The sequence below is a fragment of the Bos indicus genome, chromosome X (assembly GCF_029378745.1).
Source record: "Bos indicus isolate NIAB-ARS_2022 breed Sahiwal x Tharparkar chromosome X, NIAB-ARS_B.indTharparkar_mat_pri_1.0, whole genome shotgun sequence".
Taxonomy (NCBI): domain Eukaryota; kingdom Metazoa; phylum Chordata; class Mammalia; order Artiodactyla; family Bovidae; genus Bos; species Bos indicus.
The window spans coordinates 133,678,345-133,704,077 of record NC_091789.1 but is presented as its reverse complement, the minus strand read 5'-3'; the positions used below and the strand labels follow the sequence as shown (position 1 = coordinate 133,704,077).

The window sequence follows — 25,733 nt, the reverse complement described above, 5'->3', positions numbered from 1 at the left end:
CTGCCAGCTCCTTGGGACTTGGGGTCCACATCATGTCCTGCCAGTACCTGCTCTGCTGCCGGCCATCCCTTCTTTCTGGGAATGTTCTCTCCCTGGGCTCCCAGGAGACTACTCGGCTTCCCGTCTGTTCTAGTCTTACTCTGTGCCGGGAGCCAGCGAGAGACATTCCGCTCCTGACAAAGGTCATGAGGAAGGAGGCTCGGCATACGCAAAGGTGGGATCGAGCCTCAGGAGTCTCCTCGGATATTCTCGAGCATCTTCCCCCAAAAAACCAGAGTCTGCCTACTTTATTGCTTTGTGCTCTCACCTCTGACTTTACTGGGGGCTGTCCCCTACCACCATCTCGCTCTCTCTGTCAAAGAGTTAACTTACAGCTCCAATTAATAAAGTTCCTGGGCAATTAGGAGTGTTTAAATCCAAACCCCTCAGATGGCTCTCTAACTCACCTGACAAGTTTACCCAGACTCCTACAACTCTGCAGACTTACTCCAGCAATAGTCACCTAATGGCTCTCCCAGCCTCAGTCTCTGGCCTCTTTGGTCTGTTCTCCTCCAGCTGCCACAATCCTCCTTCCTAAAACACACACTTCATCTTATTACTTCCCTTCACAAAGTCCACATAAAGACCTCAGTGCTGGGGACTTCCCTCATGGTCCAGTGGTTGAGAATCTGCCTTCCCATGCAGGGGACACGGGTTTGATCCCTGGTCAGGAAACTAGGATCCCGCATGCTGCGGGGCAACTGGGCCCACAGGCTGCAACTGTTGAACCTGTGCTCTCTGGAGCCCACATGCCACATCCAAAGCCACAGCGCACAGGACCCCACAGGCCCCGACGAAGATCCGATGCAGCCAGATAAACAAACAAATATTCAACAGAAACCACACTGCTTAACATGGCACACAAGGACCTTCAAACCCAGGTCAGACTACATCTTTATAACTGTCTGCCTCGTCCCAAGAGCCCCCCAGTGCCCTACATCTTACAGTCAAGTCACAGCAGACAATTTGTTCATGCCAGCAGCTTCTCCCAACAAACAACTGTAATACCCCATCCATTGTGAAAATAAGAGACAGAATACTGGACGAGGAATTCAAGACACTGGATCCTAGTCTTGTTTCTTCATGTCCTTGGAGAAGTCATTTAACCTTAGCCTTAGAAGGTGGACGAGTTCATTTCAGACCCTGCCCTATAATTCAAATATCATAATGCTCAACCCCATTAAAAATGAATGGATGAACACATGAATAAATAAAAGAATAAATGATGAAGGGTCTTGTTGTCATTTAGTTGCTCAGTCATGTCTGACTCTTTATGACCCCATGGACTGTAGCCTGCCAGGCTCCTCTGTTCATGGATTCTCCAGGCAAGAATACTGGAGTGGGTTGCCATTTCCTCCTCCAGAGGATCTTCCTGACCCAGCGATCGAACCCAAGTCTTCTGCATTGCAGGTGGATTCTTTACCACTGAACCACCAGGGAAGCCCAATGAAGGGTTCTACAGCAGCTAGAAATCACTTCCACTCTATCCCGAATAATTTACTGAGCCCCTGGATATAGAGATGTTTGCACATATCCATCAGCGTTCATCACTGAAGGCAACATTGCAGACATGGTCAGAGCATGTCTGTGGAGCAGGGAGCTATTGTTTCTAATACCATGGTCATTACTGTGTATGTTGCTTCTCTACAAAAACATTTGACAGTCAACACATTCTTGTTTAGAATTAGGAGGCGTATGAACTTTAAATGGAATAAACATTTAGTTAACACTCTAAAAAATGTATGAGAAATAAATTGCTAGTACTGGTGGTTAAAAAAAATACTCTAAAATCTATGAGTGAGGTTGAAAGGCAGGGTACAGAAAAAAGTCTGTATTGCAAAAAACCAAATTTCTTTTTACCGCATTTTCTGCAATGATACATCTGAATACATCGTAGCCATTTAAAATTGTTACAATGGGAACTAAGGCACTGAGTCACATTTTAAAATACTGGCAAACAAATATCAATGTAAAAATGTTCATTTCTACCTGATGGGTGGGGAAAAAACTACAGTCTTCTTTTAAAATGTGACTCTGAAATCCATATGCACGTAAATGAAGTTGTTCCATTTTCTTGATCTATTTACAATATGCACAGCACAAAGCAGATCACCCTTATGAGAAAAAAAATTATAAATTTTTGATGACAGAAAGCTTTCATCTTTACTCCCTCCTGTGCACCATCAGTGGGGCACACGGGACCTGGGGTATGGGGGTGGCAGCTGCAGAAGGCCCGCCCCGACTTGCCTGCTGTCTCTCTCTGGAATTTCTTTGATGGCTATTCGCACTTGATTGCTCAGATCTCTGCCAGCGTACACGACTCCATACGTGCCCTTCCCGAGCACCACTCTCTCACCTTTCTCATCATGGTCGTACTCATACTATAGAAGAAAAAGTAATGAGATAAAAAAGCCCACATGTTGTCCTGCAATTTTAAAAAAATTTACAAATAACATTATTTGAGTACCAGGCAGGTTATATTTCTTAAGTATTTTTCATTAATTAATTACTTTCAAGGAGTAGAGTTCTCAGTTACTCATATATTCATAATATGGTTTAATGAAATGAAATATAAGAAATTTAAAACTATAGCTCATGTGTAACTTGGTGGGCTGAACTGTTGTAGATCTCTCCCCACTTTAATGCTGCAATTTTAAAAATATTTCTAAGCAACTATATACCAAGAAAAAATTAATTTTTTTAAAAAAGACTAATAAAATAAAAATGCTCCCAAGCATGTTGAGTACCACAAACAGGTGCCTTCCTGCATGATCTCTATCAACTTGTCAGGAAAGCAAGCACTTACTATATATATATAACCCAGAAAAGAACTGAAGGCAAATGAAACTGATTTCATACAAAATACACATGCTGCCCCACCCCTGCTCTTAGAGGTACAGATCTAGCACTAAACACATACTGCAAAATTCCATCTGTCATTAGCATTGCTCTTTTATTCCCCCAATCTTATCATCAAAAACCTGTGGGACTTCCCCGATGGTCCAGTGGTTAGGGCTCCATCTTCTACTGCGGAGGCATGGATTCAATCCTTGGTTGGGGAACCAAGATCCCACATGCCATGTGGTGTGGCAAAAAAAATAAAGTAACAAAAAATTGTACAGCTTCATTCCAGTTCGTTCTTCTCAGTGATAAAAACAAACGGAACTCCAGGCTGAGCAATATTTATTTAAAGCAGAAGTAGTCAGGCATTCTTTCTGTTATTTTCTATGCCCCACCATGCCTCCTTACAGAAGTGCACGGGACATGCAAACGTGTCCCTTTCCATCCATGTCTAGGGATGTGCACGACAATTACAATTACTAGCGGGTCCCATCATTGTCTGATTTAACCAGACATCAGCCAGACAACCAGACATTCACATCAGGCTTTTATCTCCCACCTTTCTCTGCCCCCACATTTGTTACCTTCAAAGGGCCTCACTCAGTTCTTTTTACAACTAACTTTGATTCTAAGCTAAGAATTTGAGTACCTGACTCAATTATGAAAATGAATCCCTTTGATATTTTCTGAAAGAAACCTCAAAGAACTAATTTCAGCTCACTTGAAAGTATAATTAAAATTCACTAAATTACATGGACCTGAATTAGTGGTAAGTCTGACAAATTGTGCAAGATTTAAACACATGTGTAGTGGTGTTGTATCTGTGAACCATCAGTATGCTGTCCAAAAAAAGCGTACTGTGATCCTTTCTGAATATTATTTTCTAAATATTAAGAAATTAACATTAATTTCTGAACATTAATATCATTATATTTAATATATGCAGTAGATATAACTAAAGTCATTTCAGGCATAAATGAAAAAGTCTGCTACTAGTTGTCCAACTATTGCTCTTGTGGTTTTACAAATATTATTAATTAGCATATAAAAAGCTTTTCTGTCAGTTGTACACCAAAGGGAATTTTAGTCTAGTCCATGTCAGATTTTTCTTACACATTCTGGTTGATGGGATCCCAAAGTAATGAGGTTTTTCTATAGAGATGCGTTAAATTTAATCTCTGACAGTCATGAATAGTGGTTGCTAGCTTGTTCATAAATGATTACTTAAAAATACACACAAAGAACTTTCACACAAAAAAACGGGACGTTTTATTTAAGTATCAAAAGCACAACAAATAACTTTTTCCATGTTCCAGGTCTTCTGCGACTCACCTCTAAGGTATCCCCATCAGTCTCTCCCTCCAGCTCCACTGTGCTGCCCATTCCATTGGCTATCATCTCTTTGACCAAAGAGCAAAACCTAGAACACCAATCACAAAGATGCTGTTAACTAGGATTATTCCTATTCCTTACCTCAAACTTATCCTTATTAAACTGTGATTAAATATAAACTACAAGTTACAGAGCAATCACTCCACCCCGTGAACTGACCTGGTACTCTTCTGACATGGCTATCTAATCTAGTTTAAATACCCATATGATATGCATCCCCACCAACTGGGTGGCGCATTCATACTTGAATACCCCCAGTGTCAGAGAACTCATTACCTCACAAGGCAACCCATCCTTCAGTGAACTCGATGAGAAATGCTTCACTTATAATATTGAACTAAGACTTCTTTTATGGGGGTCCCATTGACAGACTGCTTAGAATTAGTCTCTTTTGTGCATAACTGCCCATTAGATAGGTATTGGGTTGGCCAAACAATTTGTTCAGGCTTTTCCGTAGCATCTTATGGAAAAAAAAACTAGGAGAAACTTTTTGGCCAACCAAACACATAATTCTATCTTGTCCCTGTAAGTCTTTCCTTCTTGTGCCCTCAATGTTTCCCCTAGTACTTCTTAATAAATCATTTCATTAACTGGTAATTCCTCAAAGGTATCCCTGTGTTATATTATTCTTCAAGTCTGGCCCCGAGACCAGTGTTTCAGGGCTAATTTAATCAGTGCTGAGGATATTGCCAGTGGGGGTGGGTGGGTGGGCTTGCCAGGTGGCTTAGTGATAAAGAATCTTTCTGCTACACAGGAGACACGGGTTTGATTCTTGGGTCAGGAAGTCCCCTGAAGAAGGAAATGGCAACCCACTCTAGTATTCTTGCCTAGGAAATCCATGGACAGAGGAACCTGGTAGGCTTTAGTCTGTGGGGTCACAAAAGAATAGTGACACAACTGCGTGACTGAGTACGAAGGATAGTGGGACCATCGCCTCCCAAGCTGCCAATACTCTAGCTCTTACTGACAAATAAGGTCCTGCATAAGGGGAGGATGAGAAGGACATGCATAAGACAACCTCATGTTTCTCTTCATGTAGACTAAGCTTAATATCAACTCTAACCCATAGATCTTCCTCACAAATGCTGGCTGAGCCACATCAGCCACTCCCTAAACTTGTGCAGTTGTTTCTTTGCACACAAATGACTTGCCTCAGAAGGTCTGTATTCAGTATTCTCTCTTAGGGTAGCAGGGAAGAATATTGCAGACTTTAAGGGAATTTCTACAAAACATTAAAATGTTCTTCTCTCTAACACATCCCATCTCCACTTCTTCTAAACTTTGAAAGCTGGGAAACGTGATAAGTCAGGCTTCTTAGGAAACATATGGTATGCACTCAACACAATAACATTGAAAAAACAGGGTCAAATGTTGAGAACATGGAACAACTAGAACCCTCATACATAACCGGTGGCAGTATAAACTGATATGACCACTTTGGAAAAGTACTGGCAGTATCTACCAAAGCTGAATATAAACCTCCCCCATAATCCAATAACTCCATTCCTAAGTACATACTATACAGAAATCAATGAATATGTTCACTGAAAGGCATGCACAAGGGTGTTCACAGCAGTTTTGATGATAATGGCTCCAAACTGGAAATAATTCAAATGTTTACTAGAACAGATAAACTGTCACATATATCCACAGTGGAATACTACAAAGTGGAAAAAAAGATGAACTAATACTTACAACATGGCTGAAATCATAGAGAAAGAAGTGAGAAATAAGACTACCTACTTTATGGTTCTATTTATTCGAAGTTTAAGAACAGGCAAAACTAACTACTGATGATAGAAATCACAATAATTACCACTGGGAATGGGTTTAATGCCTAGGAAGGGGCATGGAGCACCTGCTGGGGTCCTGATACACTTGCCACACGGTATGCATTTCACTTGTACGTACGTGACATCTCAGTTAAAAACTAACTTACACACATGGCAAGAAAAGGCACTGAGGACAGAATGAGAGTCAGAAAGCTACACTTTGTAGTAAAAGGATGTTCTACATGACATTTGACAGCATTTTCCAACTCTAAGTTGAGAATTGTGACCCAAGCGTTCCCTGGGCTGATATTTTGTCTGATTTCTAAATATGTTGTGATAATGACTATCTGAGACACATTGAATTAAAACGTTCTCAAATTACATGATGCAAGCTCTCAGAGACAAACTATGAATAAAGGAATCTTCCTCAACCTGATAAAGGTTACCTATGAAAAACGTACCAGTAATATCATGCTTAATGGTGAAAGACTAGATGCTTTCCTCCTAAGTTCAGGAACAAGTCAAGGATGTCTTCTCTCACCTCTTCTACTCAACATTATACCAGAAAGTCTAGTCAGGACAATTTGGCAAGAAAAAGAAAGAAAGGCATCCAGGCTGGAAAGGAAGAACTCCTAACTATCACTCTCTGCAGATAACATGATCATGTATACAGGAAATCCTAAGGAATTCAATAAAAACTATTAGAACTAATAAGTGAGTGCCAATTTGCAGGACACTAAATCAATATAAAAAAATCAAGCGTATTTCTACACACCAGCGATGAATAATCTGAAAATGAAATTTGAAAACCTCCACTTACAATAGTATCAAAAACAAGAAGACACATACATATATATATATATATATATATATATATATATACATATTTTAACAAAAAAGTATAAGACTTATAGATTGAAACAACAAAAATTGTTGAAAGAAAGACAACCTAAACAAATAGAAAGAAATGCTATGGATGGAAGTCTTAATATGGTTAGGATGGCAAAACCTCTCAAATTGATCTACATATCCACAGTTCAGTTCAGTTCAGTTCAGTCGCTCAGTCGTGTCCGACTCTTTGCCACCCCATAAACTGCAGCATGCCAGGCCTCCCTGTCCATCACCAACTCCCAGAGTTCACTCAAACTCATGTCCATTGAGTCGGTGATGCCATCCAGCCATCTCATCTTCTGTCATCCCCTTTTCCTCCTGCCCCCAATCCCTCCCAGCATCAGAGTCTTTTCCAATGAGTCAACTCTCTGCATGAGGTGGCCAGAGTATTGGAGTTTCAGCTTTAGCATCATTCCTTCCAAAGAAATCCCAGGGCTGATCTCCTTCAGAATGGACTGGTTGGATCTCCTTGTAGTCCAAGGGACTCTCAAGGGTCTTCTCCAACACCACAGTTCCAAAGCATCAATTCCTCAGTGCTCAGCTTTCTTCACAGTCCAACTCTCACATCCATACATGACCACAGGAAAAACCATAGCCTTGACTAGACGGACCTTTGTTGGCAAAGTAATGTCTCTGCTTTTGAATATGCTATCTAGGTTGGTCATAACTTTCCTTCCAAGGAGTAAGCATCTTTTAATTTCATGGCTGCAATCACCATCTGCAGTGATTTTGGAGCCCCCCAAAATAAAGTCAGCCACTGTTTCCACTGTTTCCCCATCTATTTCCCATGAAGTGATAGGACCAGATGCCATGATCTTCATTTTCTGAATGTTGAGTTTTAAGTCAACTTTTTCACTCTCCTCTTTCACCTTCATCAAGAGGCTTTTAGTTCCTCTTCACTTTCTTCCATAAGGGTGGTGTCATCTGCATATCTGAGGTTATTGATATTTCTCCCGGCAATCTTGATTCCAGCTTGTGCTTCTTCCAGCCCAGCGTTTCTCATGATGTATTCTGCATATAAGTTAAATAAACAGGGTGACAATATACAGCCTTGATGTACTCCTTTTCCTATTTGGAACCAGTTTGTTGTTCCATGTCCGGTTCTAACTGTTGCTTCCTGACCTGCATACAGGTTTCTTAAGGGTAATACCTGCCAAAACCCCACCGACCTTTCCTGAAAAAATTAACAAGCTGATTCTAAGATTCATATAGACATGGAAGTACTGGCAACAGTTAATATGACTGTGAGAAAAAGAACCAAATTGGAGGACTCACATTTTCTGATTTTACAACTTATTACAATACTAAAATAATCAAGAAAATGTGGGAGCATCATAAGGATAGACATACAAATCAATGGAACAGAAGTGAAAGTCCAGAAATAAATGTTTACATTTATGGTCAACTAATTTTTTTAAAAAGTGACAACACCATTCAATGGAAGAAGACACAGTATTGAGATAACCACATATCCACGTGTAAAACATTGAAGTTGTCCCCCCACCTCATACCATATAAAAAGAAACCTCAAAATGGATCAGAGACCTAAATATTAGACCTAAAATTATAAAACCCTTCGAAGAAAACAAACGCCAGAGAAAATCTTGGGTTAGGCAAAGCCTTCTTAGATATGACATCAAAAGCACAAATGACAAAAGAAAAAATAGATTGGACTGCCACAAAATTTAAAACTTTCATGCTGCAAATGACACCATCAGCAGAAAAAGACAACCTACAGAATGGGAGGAAGCACTGACAATTCATACATCTGATAAGGGCCTTGTATCCAGAATGTAAAAGGAACTCTCAAAACTCATTAACAAAAATACCAACCACCCAATTAAAAATGGGCAGAGTTCAGAGAAACTTGTCAAACTTTCGCTAGGTGAGCCAACTTAATGTCGCCAGTAATGAGACAAAGATATTGGATGTCCCCCAGTGTGATATAGTGAGTAGGATACAGCATCACATCCATGGTATTCCCACCCCAAATGCAAAACATTAACATATTCATGGGGGAACAGCAAACTAACCCTAACTGAAGGATCGTATAAGATAAACTGTCTGTATTCTTTGAATGGGACTATGCAGACGTGACAGCTAAATGTTACCATGTGATCCTGGATCAGATCATGAGCCAGAGAAAAAATATTTTTTGTTTCACTATAAAGGACATCAGTGGGACAATATATAAAATTTGGATAAGGTTTGTAAATGACAGTGCCACATCAATCTCTATTTCCTGTTCTGATAACTGTACTATGATTACATAAGCAAATGTTCTTGTGTTTAGGGAAATATGCAGTCAAGTACTGAGAGGTGATGGATCATCATGTCTACAACTTACTCTTCAACAGTTCAGAACAAGTTAGTCATCTGTCTACAGAGAGAACGTAAAACAAACGTGGTCACAAATGGTTAACACTGAGACGTTCTTAGTGAAACATGGCAATTGTTTGTACTATTTTTTGAACCATTCTTATAGGTCTGAATATGTTCCAAAATAAAAAGTTAAAAAATTGTTTTAATTCGGCAAAGAATTTGAGTAGTAGTTCTCCAAAGAAGATACATAAATGGCTAATAAGACCCTGAAAAGATGCTCAGTATTATCAGTTGTTCAGTTCAGTCGCTCAGTTGTATCCGACTCTTTGCGACCTCATGGACTGCAGCACGCCAGGCCTCCCTGTCCATTACCAACTCCCGGAGTTTACTCGAACTCATGTCCATTGAGTCAGTGATGCCATCCAACCATCTCATCCTCTGTCGTCCCCTTCTCCTCCAGCCTTCAATCTTTCCCAGCATCAGGGTCTTTTCCAATGAGTCAGCCCTTTGCATCCGGTGACCAAAGTATTGGAGCTTCAGCTTCAACATCAGTCCTTCCAATGAATATTCAGGACTGATCTCCTTCAGGATGGACTGGTTGGATCTCCTTGCAGTCCAAGGGACTCTCAAGAGTCTTCTCCAACACCAAAGTTCAACAGCATAAATTTTTCAGTGCTCAGCTTTCTTTATAGTCCAACTCTCACATCCATACATGATTACTGGAAAAACCATAGCTTTGACTAGATGGACCTTTGTTGGCAAAGTAATGTTTCTGCTTTTTAATATGTGGAAACAGTGGCTGACTTTATTTTCTTGGGCTCCAAAATCACTGCAGATGGTGACTGCAGCCATGAAATTAAAAGACGCTTACTCCTTGGAAGAAAAGTTATTAGTTGTTAGGGAAATGCAAAACAAAACCACAATTGGATTCTACCTAACACTCAGTATGATAGCTACAATAAAAAGGACAGACAATAACAAGTATTGGGAGGATGTGGCGAAATTGGAACCCCTATGTGCTGCTTATGGGAATGTCAATTGGGAAAACAGTCTGGCTAGTCTGGCTGTTCCTCAAAGTTAAATACAGAATTACGGTAAGACCCAGTAATTTGACTCCAAGAGAAATTAAAACATTAAGTTCACATGAAAACCTGCATGTGAATATTCATGGCAGCATTATTCGCAATAGCCAAAATGTGAAAATAACCCAAATGCCTTTCAAGTGATGAACAGACAAATCAAATATATCCAGACAATGGAATATTATTCAGCCAAAACAAGGAATGAAATTCTGAATCATGTTACAACATGGATGATACTTGAAAACTTCATGTCAAAAGGAGGATGCTAGTCACAAGAGCTCATATATTGTATGATTATATGTGTGTGTGTGTGTGTGTGTGTGTGTGTGTCTGTGTCTGTGTGTCTGCGTGTCTGTGTGTATATATATATGAAACATCAAGAATAGGCAAATTCATAAAGACAGAAAGTAGATTCAGTGTCTGTACAGGACTGAGATTGGAGGCTTAAGTTGAGAGAAAATGGGCAGAGACTGTTAATGGATACTAGGTTTCTTCTAGGGGTGATGAAACTATTCTAAAATTAGACTGTGGTGATGGCTTCAAAACTGTGAACATACCAAAAAAAAGATGAAATTGTACAATTTAAAATGAGAAAATTGCATGCTAGGTGAATTACATCTCAATAAAGCTGTAAAAATTATTTCCCATAAGGTAAAACTTCAGGGAAGGCAGTATAGCAAATACTTTTCACAACAGAGACCCTTTAAAAGTGACCCACCATTATCAGACTGAAAATATCTGAATCAGATTATAACTCACCTACTGCACTGGTTTTCAGTGGAAAAGTAGATTTGAAAGTCATCAGAATTATCATGGACGTAAAGAAAACAACACCGTTCGTCGAACTTGGATATGCTATAAAGTTTCAAAACACAAGAATGCTTATTTATATAGTTTGATATCAATTTAAATTGTTGGGAAAAAATCTAGTAACAGCTTTTCTTCCAGTTTACAAATCTGAAAGTTCATTACAGTTTTAACAAATCTCCCCCACACCAAAATGACTCCAATTTCTCCATGAAATTTAAATCAGAGGGGCATTTAATCTTGCTTATGTTTGAGTATGTATTCATTGACAGACTTATTATGCTTTAAGAACTTACTATATATTCAGTGCTAAGCAAAGCATATGGGAAGCAAGAAGTGGAATAAAATACGGTCTCTATCTTCAAGAGTTTATAAGGTCATAAAAAAGGTACCTGTGAAATAATTTATTATGGTATCAAAGAAATTTCTGGACTTGAAAAATGACACAGCATCTGTGGTCACATAAAGCAAATGGAAATAAACATGGCCACTTAGCTCAAGAAAGGCCTTTAAATGATATCTGGTCCATCCACACCAAAGGCCTGGATCTGACTCTACAGCTTCTGAAACAGGCAAAGTTCACTGTGCCTGGAATCTCCAGTGACAGAAAATTATTATAGTCCATCTCCTGATGGGTTTCATAGCTAGAAAGTTCTTTACCTGCACTGTGCCAAAGATTGTGCAAAAGGCTAGATTCCCTTCTATGGTTAGCCCTTTGAATAAATGAGGCCACTTTATCTGGCTCTTTTTAAGTCATCTCTTCCTAAAGTCATAGCTTCTTTGACCATCCCTTACATGTTATGGATTACCTGACAAGAAGTAGACACAATTAATAGTACAGGGTGATTCAAAGTGAATTAGAACTAGGTTACACATGAGTAACTTTTGAAAACCAATCTTTAAAGGAACTACCACAGTTGTTTGGATAGCACTGGGCATGCTCAACACATGCTCTTCATGTCACATTGGTTCCAGGGTTTGGTTCACCCCAGGCCCTTTGCACATCCCTGTTGATGGCTGAAATGGCAGTAAAAGGTATCTCTATGAGATGGTACAAACAGAAGGTTCTTGACTGTATGTTAACATACAACTTAGTTTCTGAGTAGTACATTTTCGAGAATGTTCAACACATTTTGAATTATCTTAAATTTTCTGAACAGTATCATTCAAACACATGACTCTGTTCTTAAATGATTTCCCTCCCTTTAAAAGTGAGATAAATACTACTCCAAAGAACCTGCCTGCCAATGAAGGAGATGCAGGTTTGACCCCTGGGTCAGGAAGATCCCCTGGAAAATAAAATGGCAACTCACTCTAGTATTCTTGCCTGGGAAACCCCACAAACAGAGGAGCCTGATGGGCTACAGTCCATGGGGTTGCAAAAGTGTGGGACACAACTTGGAGACTAAACAACAACAATGTCTAGGAAAGGATCATGCTACATATAGAGGTAACAGGGATTCATTAAGTGGCCTGTGGTCTCAGAATCAGAGAAACTATGAAGGTACTGAAACCCAGAGAGGTTGAGTGATTTTCTCAAGGTCAAACAGCAAAAGAGGGATTAGAACCCACATCTACTCCAGAGTTGCTCCCACCCTGCGTGTTGGCAGGGTCAGACTCAGAGTGCAGCCACACAGTTCAGACCCAAATGGTCACCACTCCTGAACCAAATAGCAAGTGGCAGACCTCTCTTGGGAAAACACTGCCCTACCCACCTGCTAATAGCAATGCCCTTGGCTCCATTACTCTCCCCAGGAAAGCCAAGTTACCATGTAACTCCCAACTGCAGTTCTGGGGGTCTCTGAGCACTTTAACATCATTGGTTTAAAGAAGAAACACTTTCTCTCTCTACACACATAACTTCATTTTTAAAATAAGTTTGAGACACGAGAGTTTTGATACAAAAGCAGCTGCTCTGCTATAACAAGCCAAGAAGCCATTACTAGCAACACATTATACACAAGTTTGGGCAGGGCGACACATGAGAAAAGTCTGTTTTGGATTCTGTTGAAAATGAGAACATCACATATTATAACTAAATAGAAACATTAAGGTGATAAAATCATTATTTGTATTAAAACAATAATTACATTTCTCTTACGCTCTTACCTTATTCCTCTAATGGAAGAGGCTGTAAAATTCCATTCATGAATTTGTTTCTGCAAGATTCAAGGACAAAAGTCAGTATTTTGATCTTTTCCATGTAAAGAATCATTTTTGGTATTGTATGGTGAATCACTTCTGCTATTTTTTACTTTCAGTGGAATTTAGCACTTGAAGCAAAGTAGTTTGCATACCTTGGAACACCAGAAACATTTTCTATATTGTAAAAAATTCATTTGTATCTCTAATCCAGTTCAGAACTAACAATCTAAATTTGAAACAGAAACAATAGGTACACGGTACTTACACAGTGAGTGGCCTTTCATTTTCTGTCAACATACCAGGAAAACTCTAAGAGAAGTTTGGGAACAGCCCACCCAAGTTGAATGACTGACAAAGATGTTTGGAGAGGCAAGAATGTGGCAGACACCAGACAGTATTCAATGCCAGGCATAGATAAACTTTTATCATCATAAATAAACTGCTATTTGGGGGTCTAGTTTCCATTTGGGGGATATTTGGTAGTATCTAACCTGCCATGATTAATACAAAGACTAACTGGGATTTCAATCTGTACAAGAAGCACTTAAGAAATAAATACACAATTCTGTCCTCTTCCTCCACCAACATCCCTTGCCCTTAAACTTTAAACAAAGTTGAGCTTCAGAAAGAATGTCTGAATTCTCAGATTTAGAAGAGTCACAAGTTACCATAGCAATATAACAGAGAGCCATTTTAACTAAGAAAATATATTTGGTTAGCCTGAGGAATGCCATACAGCAGTGGTCCCCAACCTTTTTGGCACCAGGGACCCATTTCATGGAAGACATTTTTTTTCTCCACGATTGGGGTGGGAGGAATGGTTTGGGGATGATTCAAGCTCATTACATTGATTGTGCACTTTATTTCTATTATTATTACATCAGCTCCACCTCAGATCATCAGGCATTAGATCCCAGAGGTTGGCGACCTCTGGCTTAAATGACCAGCAAAGCCTCGCAGAGAAGTGAGAGGCAAACAAATGAGCATATGGCCCAAGAGAGCCAGCCACGAGTGGTCAGGGCACAAGTTTCCTGCTGTCCTATTGGGGACCAGCATCGAGGGGAGCGAGACTGGAGGGGAGTGAGAGAGGAGGCTGGGGAGATCACGCAGGCCTTTGGAGGTCATCATTAGGACTTGAGCCACCACTCTGTGTGAGAATCACTGAGAGATGTGAACATGGATGAAAACACGAAAGCCAATCACAGAGCTATCTGTATAGAAAGCCTGCACATTATTTCAAAGAAGAGGTGTGTTCTGAGTCACTGAAAGAGAGTAGTGGTGGAGAATAGGAGTCTGCTCTGGATTCAGGTACAGAAATAGGAACCCTGGCAGATTCGGGAGAACCTTGTCTGACCCACATACACCGGCAAGAGGCTGCATGTATATAGAAAGCTCAGCCATGCAAGTTTTCAAAGTACTCCCAGATGGGAGGTTTACTCTGAGTAGCTTTAGGGAACTTCTCAATATGGGAGGAAGATTTACTGGTTAAGAAATAAAACACACAGACCTCACATCTTTCCCTTTTTATCATTACCAACAGGCATTGGAGGGGGTTCCTGCTTTGTAGGTCTATGGATATAAAAGTAAAGAAGTCAAGCACAGGCTTGCCAGCAGTTGGGTAGACACTTTGGGAAGTGGATAAATGAGACAGGATGTACTTTGTACATGATACAGACATTTGGGTAGCCAATAGACATTGAGTGCAAGAAGGGAAAGGGTGCTTAGAGACACCTTTGCAGAAGTTAGAACTTGGGTAATTAGAAGAATGAATTCCAGGAAGAGGTAAAGATAACAGAAGAGCACATGTGAACCCATACAGGGCCAGCTTTGGCCCATGCAATGATGGATGTCTGGTTGGGCTGAGGGTCGGGGAGGGGCAGGAGGAGCAAGGTGGGGCAGGGTTATGTAGGCGCTTGACACTTGGGAAAAGAGTTTGAATTTGGGGGACTTCCACAGCCGTCCAGCAGTTAAGACTTCACCTTCCAATGCAAGGGAGTGTGGTTTTGATTCCTGGTCAGGGAGTTAAGATCCCACAGGCCTCAGGGCCAAAAAACAAAACATAAAACAGAAGCGATACTGTAACAAACTCAATGAAGACTTTAAAAATAGTCCACGTTAAAAAAAAAAAAAACAAAACCTTAAAAAAAAGTTTGAGCTTTATCTGAAAAGTCACAGGATCCAGTAGTGATCTGGGAATATCAACAAGGTCACTACGAGGGTTTTTTAAATTATGACTAAACTCTTAAGCTGAAATACAACATACATTCAGAAAAGGGTACAGTGATCATCTCAACAAATTTCTGCAAAATGAATACCCACTGTAACCAGAATCTACACCAAGAGAGAACCTCAGCAGCAGCCCAGAAGCCCCCCTCACACCCCTGTACCCAGTCACTCCTGTCGACCCAAAAGCAACGGCTATTCTGGGTGCGTGGCTCCTGACCCAGGGTCCTGGTGGGTCAGTCAGGATAGCTGAGACTGTCTTCCTGCTCGGCAGCATCTTAGTCCTTCCTGAGAGGGGATGTTTCACCAAACGATGATGAGGAAGTAGACTCACAATTTTAGCTTTCCACGATGTCTGAAGCCCCCAATAAGTATGCACTGGAGGCAGAACCAGGGTGGGCTCTGGAGAAATGGGCCGGGAAGTCAGAGAGGGGGTGCCTTCAGGATCCCCTAGGAGCTGACTCAGCCTCTGCCCTCCTACCCCAAGAGGGGAGGGGAGCTTTTTATGTTAAAAGCATAGGCTTTGTTGCTGTTTTTAAAAGCATTGACTTTTTGTGTAAGATGTTCCAGTCACTAATATAAGTATAAATGGCACCCCCAAAGAGCTTTCCAAAACCAGCAGCCCTACCCATATGGACAGTGATGGGGCCACGATGCATCTGTCAGGGCCCAAGAGGAGTCGAAGGAGAAACACTGCATTCGTTCTTGCTCTGTGCAGCCCCCCTGCATTGCTGTGCTGGGAACAGCTCACGCCAGCTTGGGAGGCTAATCCTGCACATCTCCTCCTAACCCTGTGTGTGGTGACTTGACCATGGTTGCTGGAAACTGGCCAGGATGGGAGTATTTGTACCACAGAGCTCAGTAAACATGACAAATCGCCCTCTGCTCCCACATCCCCTGGAGAGCTGGTGGTTAAACATTCACCAGCCTAAGTTTCTGAATCCTTGGCCAATGAACCAGAGCTTCATCTCACGGTACAGTGGTGCTGTTTGCAGGTGAACGTGTGCCTCTGTGCGATCGCATCCCACCACCCATAGCCCACTGGGAAAAACTGCAAATCCATGTAGAGAAGTTTCATTTCACTCTGGGCTAATCTGCTCGCTTTTACAATCTGCAGAATTTCAAAAATGTAAATGAAAGCAAAAGCAAAGCTTCCTCTCAAAGAAAAAAGGCAATTTATATTTCTCTCAGACATTTGCTCTGACAACTACCAAGTGCTGTGCAAAACATTTCATCAGTCAAGGAAAACTAGCATTTGCTGCTTATATAGTTCTTTCCATTTCTTATTACAGACTATGTACAAACAAAGCAAAACATTTACAACTAGTGGGATGTTATATGTACTGATGGAAAGTTCCATGAAAGACCTGCAACCATTATAGAATTCCACGAGAATAAAACCTTTTTGCTCTAAAAGTATGCTGCTGCTGCTGCTAAGTCACTTAAGTATGAAGACTCACTTTAATAGGATCAGCTTTTTTTGTAACTATTAATACTTGTCAAAATAATGAGGTGTCCACACCCTGTTAGAATGGCCATCATCAAAAAGTTTACAAACAACAAATGCTGGAGAGGGTGTGGAGGAAAGGGAACCTTGCCCTTGCTACAGAGTTGGTGGGAATGTAACTTGGTACAGCCACTACAGAGAACAGTATGGAGGTTCCTAAAAAAACTAAAACTAAAGCTACCATATGATCCAGCAGTCCCACTCCTGGGCATATATCTGGAGAACACAATTTAAAAAGATACATGCAGACTCCCCAGGTGGTCCAGTGGTTAAGCATCTGCCTGCCAATGTAGGGGACATGGACTCGATCCATGAAACAGGAGGATTCTGCATGCCCCGGGGTAACTGGGCCACACCACAACTACTGAGCCTATGCTCCAGAGCCTACAAGCCGCCACTGTGGAAGCCCACATGCCCTAGAGCCCGTGTTCCACAAGAGAAGCCACTGCAATGAGAAGCCTGCAGACCACAACTACAGAGTAGCCCCTGCTTGCTGCAACTAGAGAAAGCCCATGTGCAGCAATGAAGACCCAGTACAGCCAAAATAAATAAATTTTTTTTAATTAAAAAAAAGACACATGCACCTCAATGTTCACTGCAGCACTGTTTATCATATCTAGGACATGGAAGCCACCTAAATGTTCATCAACAGAGGAATGGACAAAGAAGATGCAGTACACATATACAATGGAATACGACGCAGCCATTAAAAAGAATGCAATAATGCCATTTGCAGCAATATGGACCTGGAGATTGTAATACTGAGTGAAGTAAGTCAGACAGAGAAAGACAAATATATATCACTCATATGTGGACTATAAAAACAGGCTATAAATGAACTTATCTGCCAAACGGAAATAGAGTTACATATGTAGAAAATAAACTTATGGTTATTGAGGGGTAAGGGGGAAGGAGAGATAAATTGGAAGACTGGATTGACACATATACACTACTATATATAAAACAGATAACTAATAAGGCCCTACTGAACAGCATGTGACCCACTCCAGTGTTCTTGCCCGGAGAATCCCAAGGATGGGGGAGCCTGTTGGGCTGCCGTCTATGGGGTCGCACAGAGTCGGACACGACTGAAGCCACGTAGCAGCAGCAGCAGCAGCAGCAGAATAGCACGTGGAACTCTACTCAATACTCTGTGATGGCCTATATGGGAAAAGAATCTAAAAAAGTGTGGACATATCTGTATGTACAACAGATTCACTGTGCTGTACACCTGCAACTAACACAACATTGTAAATCAACTATATTCCAATAAAATATTAATTTAAAAATACGAGGTGTTTTGCTACCTCTATCAATGGAATAGTGAGATTACAGATCAGAATTTTTAAAATTCTCCTGTATCACAGTGGCATCAATGACACAAAGAATATCAGTAAGGTTGGTATCTAGTACAAGAATCCCAACATCGAGGAGAGGGGGCTTCCTGGCAGTTGAACCTGGAGAGGAGGGAACATGAGTAGGGCTTTGGGGGTGTTTTTATTTATGTGTGTGTGTGTGTGGTAAGACCACACAACATGATATTTACAAATTTGGAAGTGTGCAACCCCATACTGTTAATTATAGCCACTGTGTTGTATGGCAGCTCTCTGTGACTTATTTATCTAGCATAACTAAAACTTTATACCCACTGAACAATGGAAAGTTGTTGTATCACGACTATTTCTGATAGAGTTTGTAGTATGATTTTGAAACTCTTATTTTCTGATGTTCTATTTTTGAAGATGCAGCTTTTATTAAACTATTAAGACATAATTGCTCACACTCTTATTTCCAGCGGGGTAAAAATCCTTCTTTGTCAACTTGAAGGCAGAACTCTCCCCCTACTCTATGGAAACAAAGACAGAAAACAGATCTATCTAATGAGCTTATCAAAGCTGCTACTTATTACTACAAAATATTTAATTAAAGAAAAACTGTGATGAAGTACTTTGGACACATAGAGATGAAAATATACCTCATGAAACAAAACATGAGGCCTGGCCCAGCATTTGTGTTATATCTTTAAGGGGCAATGAAAATGTTTTCTCTCCTGCATTGCTGGTGTTGAGTATGAACTGGAATGGTACAAGTTGGACAGTAGCTATTGAATTTTAAACATATGTAGTCTTGAATCCAGCAGGTCCAATTCTTGGACTCTTTGCTCCTGAAAAATCTACATGTGCATGGTAGGATGTAACTGCCAGGATGTGCACCAGTGTATTTACAGTAGGCTAGAATGCAAAATTGAAACCTAAGTGTGCATTAGCAGCAAAGTGGTAAAATAAACTATGGCTCATGAATACTCAGAAATGCACCACTGTGACATGGGAATATAGGGGATTTTACATTTTAAAAGATCAGGTGGATCACTGTGTGCCATATGAAAACTTTCCATGGTGTACGCATCACTTAAAAAGGGTAAGCTGCAAAGTAACAAATCTCACCATGTGATCTCACTTTAATGAAAATGCTTCTCATGCTGTCTATATGTATATTATGTATATAACGGATATATGTACACACAGTATACATATATAACTGAGCTTAGAGAAAAGCATACATGGACATCCATCAAATCATCACTGGCTGGAATACAGAACAGGTTTGGGGGATCTGAAGGGATTTTTACTTTATTCCTTATCCACGTCCTCATGTTTTAACTTCTTTATCAACAAGCTTGCATTCATTCATATATATACACACATATACACATATGGGTACCATATAATACAAATACTTACACACACACACACATTTATATATATCTTGCTTCCTTTTTCCAACTGTGATTACACTCTCTGATATACTTCTGTCACTCAGAAGTTAAGCACAGGTGCCTGTTCTTTCAAGTACTACAATATAGTTAACTCTCCTACATGAAAACTGAATTTTTAACTAGATGATACAGAATAAACAGAGAGCTGTTTATGATTGTTCTCTTACCATTTCCGTGGGTGAGACATGCCACAGAGAAACGGTCCTCTCCTCAGCTTCGCTGTTTATGGAGACATAAGAAGGCTGGTAGACTTTGGTTGGTTCTATCACCAGCACCTAAAAGAAGAGAACAGATTCTTGTGATGCACGGGAACATGTCACAGAGCTCACCCTGCCCAGTGAGCAAGTGGGGAGCTCTGGACGGACTCCACAGACCCTCTCTGAGCACCTACTGGTGGATATGTAATAAGGGAACATATAGAAAATAAGGAAGAATAATGGTGGGGTGGGGGACACTTGTTTATTAGATAACATTGTTTATTATGGCCAAGAACAGCTTGCCCAAGGAGGTAACAGAGAAGAACAAGGAAGGCTACAGTTTCTGAGAGAAATGAGGAAGTAAACTGGAGGATCCACAGGTAGGTACCCAAGTCTGCAAAAAATGCAAGAGGACGCAGGATGAAGTGAGAGTCCATGAGTTACATTTTATTGTGCTGAGGGAGAGGAGGAGAGGAGCAGTAAAACTTCAAAATTGTACTATTAGTGCTGCACTGTTGTGGAATTGAGTTTCTCCCCTGCAACACTATGGACATTTGGGGCTGGGTAATTGTGTGTTGGGGGCAGGAAGCTGTGTCATCTTTGTGGGAGGTTTAGTGGCATCCTTGGCCTCCACCCCACTAGCTGCCAGTCGCAAAACCTTCCCCACAGCCATGACAACCAAACTGTCTCTAGACATTGCCAAATGCCCTCTGGGGACAAAAATCACTCCTAGTTGAGAACCACTATTTTAAAGGATATAGCCAACCTTTTCTAGTGAGTTGATCTCTCACTGGCTGACTTTGCATAAGATTGATGAATCTCTTAACATTTTCAATTATTCTAAAGTTTTCTTCCTTTCAGAGTATTCAATAATTTGACAGTACCAATCCCACTTTCTTTTTTATTTTATCTTCAAGATTTAGCGTTTCTTACTGGAAATCTGAGTCCATTAGTAACTTCATTTGTTGCCTCAAAAATTATATCTAGCCAGAAGTTCAGCCGTTCTTGCCTGGGTGAATGTTCAATAAGGGGTTTCTTGAAACGCTGAATTAACAACAAGTTCTGAACTAATGACCGCAGGTACCTGGAAAGACCACAAATACCAATAAATTAGATTTCCAAGGAAACAGTATTCAATCCTCCTCCCTTTAAAAGAAGTTTCACCAAAGCTTTATTTCTTAAATTCATATTGCATAGCGGGTACTTCTTAATCATTTGGCAGCCACATACTTAATTACAAGAAACCCAAATGGAGCAAAATAAGCTTGTCCAACAAAATCATAGAACATGTCTTTTTACTAACATTGGGCTAGAACTCAATTTTGGTACATCTTGTTCAAAGCACAAAGACTGGCAAACAGTTGCTATCTTAATTAACAAGAGCAAGTGGTTTGAAGTTCAAAGGAACTGCAAAATGACAAAATTTCAAACTCAGTGTCTTTTTCTTTTCGAACAAGACAATTATAGATTTATATATAGTTGTAAGAAACAATACAGAGAGATCCCATGTATCCTTGGCCTGGTTTATACCAATCGTAACATCATGCAAAATTCTAGAACAGTATCACAATCAGGATATTGACATCGACACAGTCAAGACAGAAGAAATTTCCATCTGAAAGGATCCCTCATGTTTCTCTTCTATAGCCAGGCCAGTTTCCTTCCTACCCTATTTCCTCTTTGACCTCTGGCCATCACTAATATTAAATTCAAGGTCTCTCTAAAAAAAAAAAAAAATCAAATCTGACCTGGTGGATCTTTAATTTATGAGGTCTTCAGTCTCACCACATCTTTACTATCTTTAGGCAAACTGAACTTTTTAAACATAGGTGCCAGGCAGCGGTGGTCTCCTCTCTGGTAGGGAATGGGGTTGAGGTGAGGTGGTTACACTGATAGTATCAGAGCATTATTTTGCCCTTTGAGGATAAAGTCTGGAGCTATCCTGGGAAGGTACGGTGTTGTAAAGGATTAATTTGGCAGGCCTGGGTTTCCAACTACATATTCCAGAGAAAGGTCTGGCCTTTGATTGACTTCTGAAGCATCAGTTCTAAGCCCTTGGGATGTCCTGCCTGATAAGAGTCTTTGTCCACCTTAGGCCTTGTGCCAGGTCAGCTAGTCTACACTAACATTATGATTCACGGTGGAGGCCTTAGGCCATGTTGTATCAGTGTGATCTCTGGAGAGGCTGGGGACTCAGGTCAGCTACCTACATGCTTCATGCCTACATAACTGATCCTCAGTAAAAACCCTGGGACTTCCCTGGTGGCTCAGTAGTAAAGAATTTGCATGTTTGCCCCTGCAGATTCTTTACACAGGATCAAAACTGAGACACAGGTTTGATTCCTGGTGTGGGAAGCCCACATGCCAAGGAGCAACTAAGGCCATGCTTCACAGCTACTGAGCCTGTGTGCTAGAGCCCAGGAACCACAACTACTGAAGCCCGTGAGCCTAGAGCCTGAGTTCCACAACAGAACCCGGTGCACTGCAACTAGAGAGTAGCCCTCACTCACCGCAACTAGGGAAGAATTCGCACAGCAATGAAGATCCAGCACTATCAAAAATAAATGTACACCTGTGGCAGATTCATGTCAATGTATGGCAAACCCAATATAATATTTGTAAAGTAATTAGCCTCCAATTAAAATAAACAAATTTATATTAAAAAATAAAAATAAATAGCATGTAATAAACAGTGACTGGAAAATGGAGTAGCATTCAATACATTTAAAAAATGAAATTAATATTCAAATAAAGTTAATTTCAAATAATTAATATTCAAAATAAAGTAATATTAAAATAAATAAAATTATTTTTTAAAACAATTAATAAAACCCTGGACAACAAGGCTCAGTGAGCTTCCCTGGTCGACAATACTTTGTACACGTTGTCATACATCACTGCTGGGAGAGTTAAGCACTGTCCACATGACTCCACTGGGCTTTCCTGGTGGCTCAGCAGTGAAGAATCTACCTGCCAATGCAGGAGATGTGGGTTCAACTCCTGAGTCAGGAAGATCCCCTGGAGAAGGAAATGACAACCCACTCCAGTATTCTTGCCTGGGAAATCCCATGGACAGAGGAGCCTGGTGGGCTACAGTCCCTGGGGTAGCAAAGAGTCAGAGGCGACTTAGCAACTAAAGTAACAACAACTACATACAACTCCACTGGAAGAGGGCAACTGGAAGCCTGTTCCTGGTCTCCCCTGAGCTCTGCCCTAAGTGCCTCTTGTCTTTGCTGATTCTAATCCGTATCCCTGCAATAAACCACTGCCACAGGTATAACAGCTTTTCTGAATTCTATGAATTCTTTGAGCAAATCATGAACCTCAGGGTGGTCTTGAACACACAATAGGTATGAACACTGTAAGTCAGTCCAGGTTCTGATGTAATGGGAATGTATTCAAGCCTCAGAGCTCATCTCCAGAGAGTCAGCTCTGTCTGCCACAGATGCAGCAATATACCGTAACATTAGAGTGCTTCAAATAGCGGCCACTCCAGGAGAGCTGCAAGCTCAGCCTACCTCTGTGTTCTCTCAGCCTCAGAAAACTTGCAAGTTCATAGGGTTTCAGGATCAAATTTAAGTCCTCTAGATGAGGAGGAAACACAGTCAACCCTAGGTATGGCCACTGAAATTCCTATCCCCTAGAGTCCAGACTGGCCCACTGAGAGGAGACACAGAAGAGGACAGACAAACATGGACCATTAGAAACAAAAATGTTTTAATTATGTAAGTGATCCAAATGCATTTTAGACAAATCAGAGGACAGATTTAAAAAGCAGATTCAAAACTTCTTCATCAGCTACCTCCCTGAGACAACCACTATCAATATTTTTGGGAAAATTCATGACTCATCATTTATTCATTATACAAATATCTGCTGAGCTCTATTGATTTTATGAGACTATAGCAATCAATGGCAGAACCACGTTTCTAGCAGTGTCTATTGGGAAATCAACTATTGCCCAACTCTCCCAGACCCTCCTCCAAGTCACATGAAACAGAGGTTTTTAATGAAAATGAGTCCATATACAACAGTAGTTCTCAAAGTGTGGCCCCCAGGCCAGCAGCGTCAGCTTGTAATTTCTTTTTTTTTTTTTTTAGCTTGTAATTTCTAAATGCAAATTCTCGGCCCTACCCTACCCTCTGAACCAGAAATCCTAAGGGTTAGGCCTGGCAATCTGTTTTAATCAACACAGGTGATTCTGATAATGTCACTGATAGAAAAAAGTACATGCTGCATCTGGTTTTTCTTATTCAGTGATAATCCATGAACACATTTCCATGTCTCCAAGTATTCTTTCTTGCACATTTTAATCGCTGCATAGTGAGCTAACTAGAGGCACTGCTGGGCCTCCATTTTCCTGACCATGTCTATGAAGGGTGTTTTAGTTCGCTTTCATTTGTGATGAAAATAATTTACTTGGTGTACTTTGAGCTTTACTATCTGCTTTCTCACAAATGCACAATATGGACTGGTACCCAAGAATGTTCTGCTCTTGAGAACCTACATGATCTGAAAAAACTAACGGGACTGAGATTTTGTCTTGGAGACATAGCATGTAAGGATATATTCTATGCGGGGGGTCTGTCTGTTTTTCCCTCCCTTCACATAAAACCAAGTGAGCCTTTCTGCCTTAACTTCGCTTTAATGAAGAAGTCAGAAGGAAAAACACAGCAGTTGTTATTGTTTTTTGCATTCACACCTTTTCCTCCTGGGTTAACTTTTCAGAACAAGACTGGATATTGACATGGGTGATAAAAATGCATAGGCGTGACTCACCAGACGGGAGGTTTCAGTCTGAACAACCTCTCTGCTGCCTGGACAGCCTTCCCCACATCACTGGCCAACATGCTGACACTGAAGAACTGACCTACATCCCAGTAGCTGTTCATTTTCTCCAAGCTCCCTTTTCTTCCCAACAAACTGTTCAGCCGGACACCTGAATAATTTGAATTTTAGAGAAAGTTAAGACGAATCTTCCTAGTTTCTATCATATCATGTAAGCCTTTAGATAGAGGAGAAACTGGGCATTGTATTTGGGCTGCAGCCTCACGTGTGCTATCAGAGAGTAACTGTTCCCTTTGCGATAAAATGCTGGTTGTTTTTGTTGTTGTTTAGTCGATAACTTCTGTTCGATTCTTGCGACTCCATGGACTGTAGCCTGCCAGGTTCCTCTGTCCATGGAATTTCCAAGGCAAGAATATTGGAGTGGGTTGTCATTTCCTTCTCCAGGGGATCTTCCCAACCCAGAGGTCAAACTCACACCTCCTCCATTGGCAGGCAGATTCTTTACCACTAAGCCACCAGGGAAGTCCCCTAATGCTGGTTATTTGAGCATAATTTTGAATGCTGGACTTGTGTTGTCAAAGCATATCAACATGTGTGGTCATGAACAGCTTTACCTATTTTCCTCAGTTCCATGGAAGTTTCAAATTGTTGTCCAGCAACTATCAGCAATACCGCAAGGTTGATTCCTGAATAGAGAGATGGCTGGAGCGCAAACCCTTTGCGATACCTGTAATTATAGAAGCACCAAAACTCCCTTTATATCAGCTTATTATAATAGAAGAAAAAAAGTGTAAATAATAGCACATATCAACCTTCTCATGAAAAGTTTTACTGTTCTAATTTGTTTTCCAACTCTTTGCCCCTCCCTGCCCATCTTTACAGATAGCTACCTGCACCAATTAGATAGCTTCTTAAAAATGTCATAATAGCAACACAATAGCACTGCTGCTG

At 40.7% G+C, this 25,733-nt stretch overlaps 1 protein-coding gene across 1 annotated transcript in view; it reads right to left on the bottom strand.

Annotated features, from left to right (window-relative positions):
* The window catches only part of MAP3K15 (mitogen-activated protein kinase kinase kinase 15), a 145,615-nt gene that overhangs the window by 25,177 nt on the left and 94,705 nt on the right, over nt 1-25,733 (bottom strand). Inside the window, exons 8-15 of the mRNA XM_070783981.1 lie at nt 25,397-25,509; nt 24,774-24,933; nt 20,928-21,078; nt 19,965-20,072; nt 13,256-13,305; nt 11,099-11,194; nt 4,213-4,300; nt 2,287-2,420 (exon numbers count right to left, since the gene is read on the bottom strand). Coding sequence (XP_070640082.1) covers nt 2,287-2,420; nt 4,213-4,300; nt 11,099-11,194; nt 13,256-13,305; nt 19,965-20,072; nt 20,928-21,078; nt 24,774-24,933; nt 25,397-25,509 — 900 coding nt within the window. The remainder of the gene's footprint in view (nt 1-2,286; nt 2,421-4,212; nt 4,301-11,098; nt 11,195-13,255; nt 13,306-19,964; nt 20,073-20,927; nt 21,079-24,773; nt 24,934-25,396; nt 25,510-25,733) is intronic.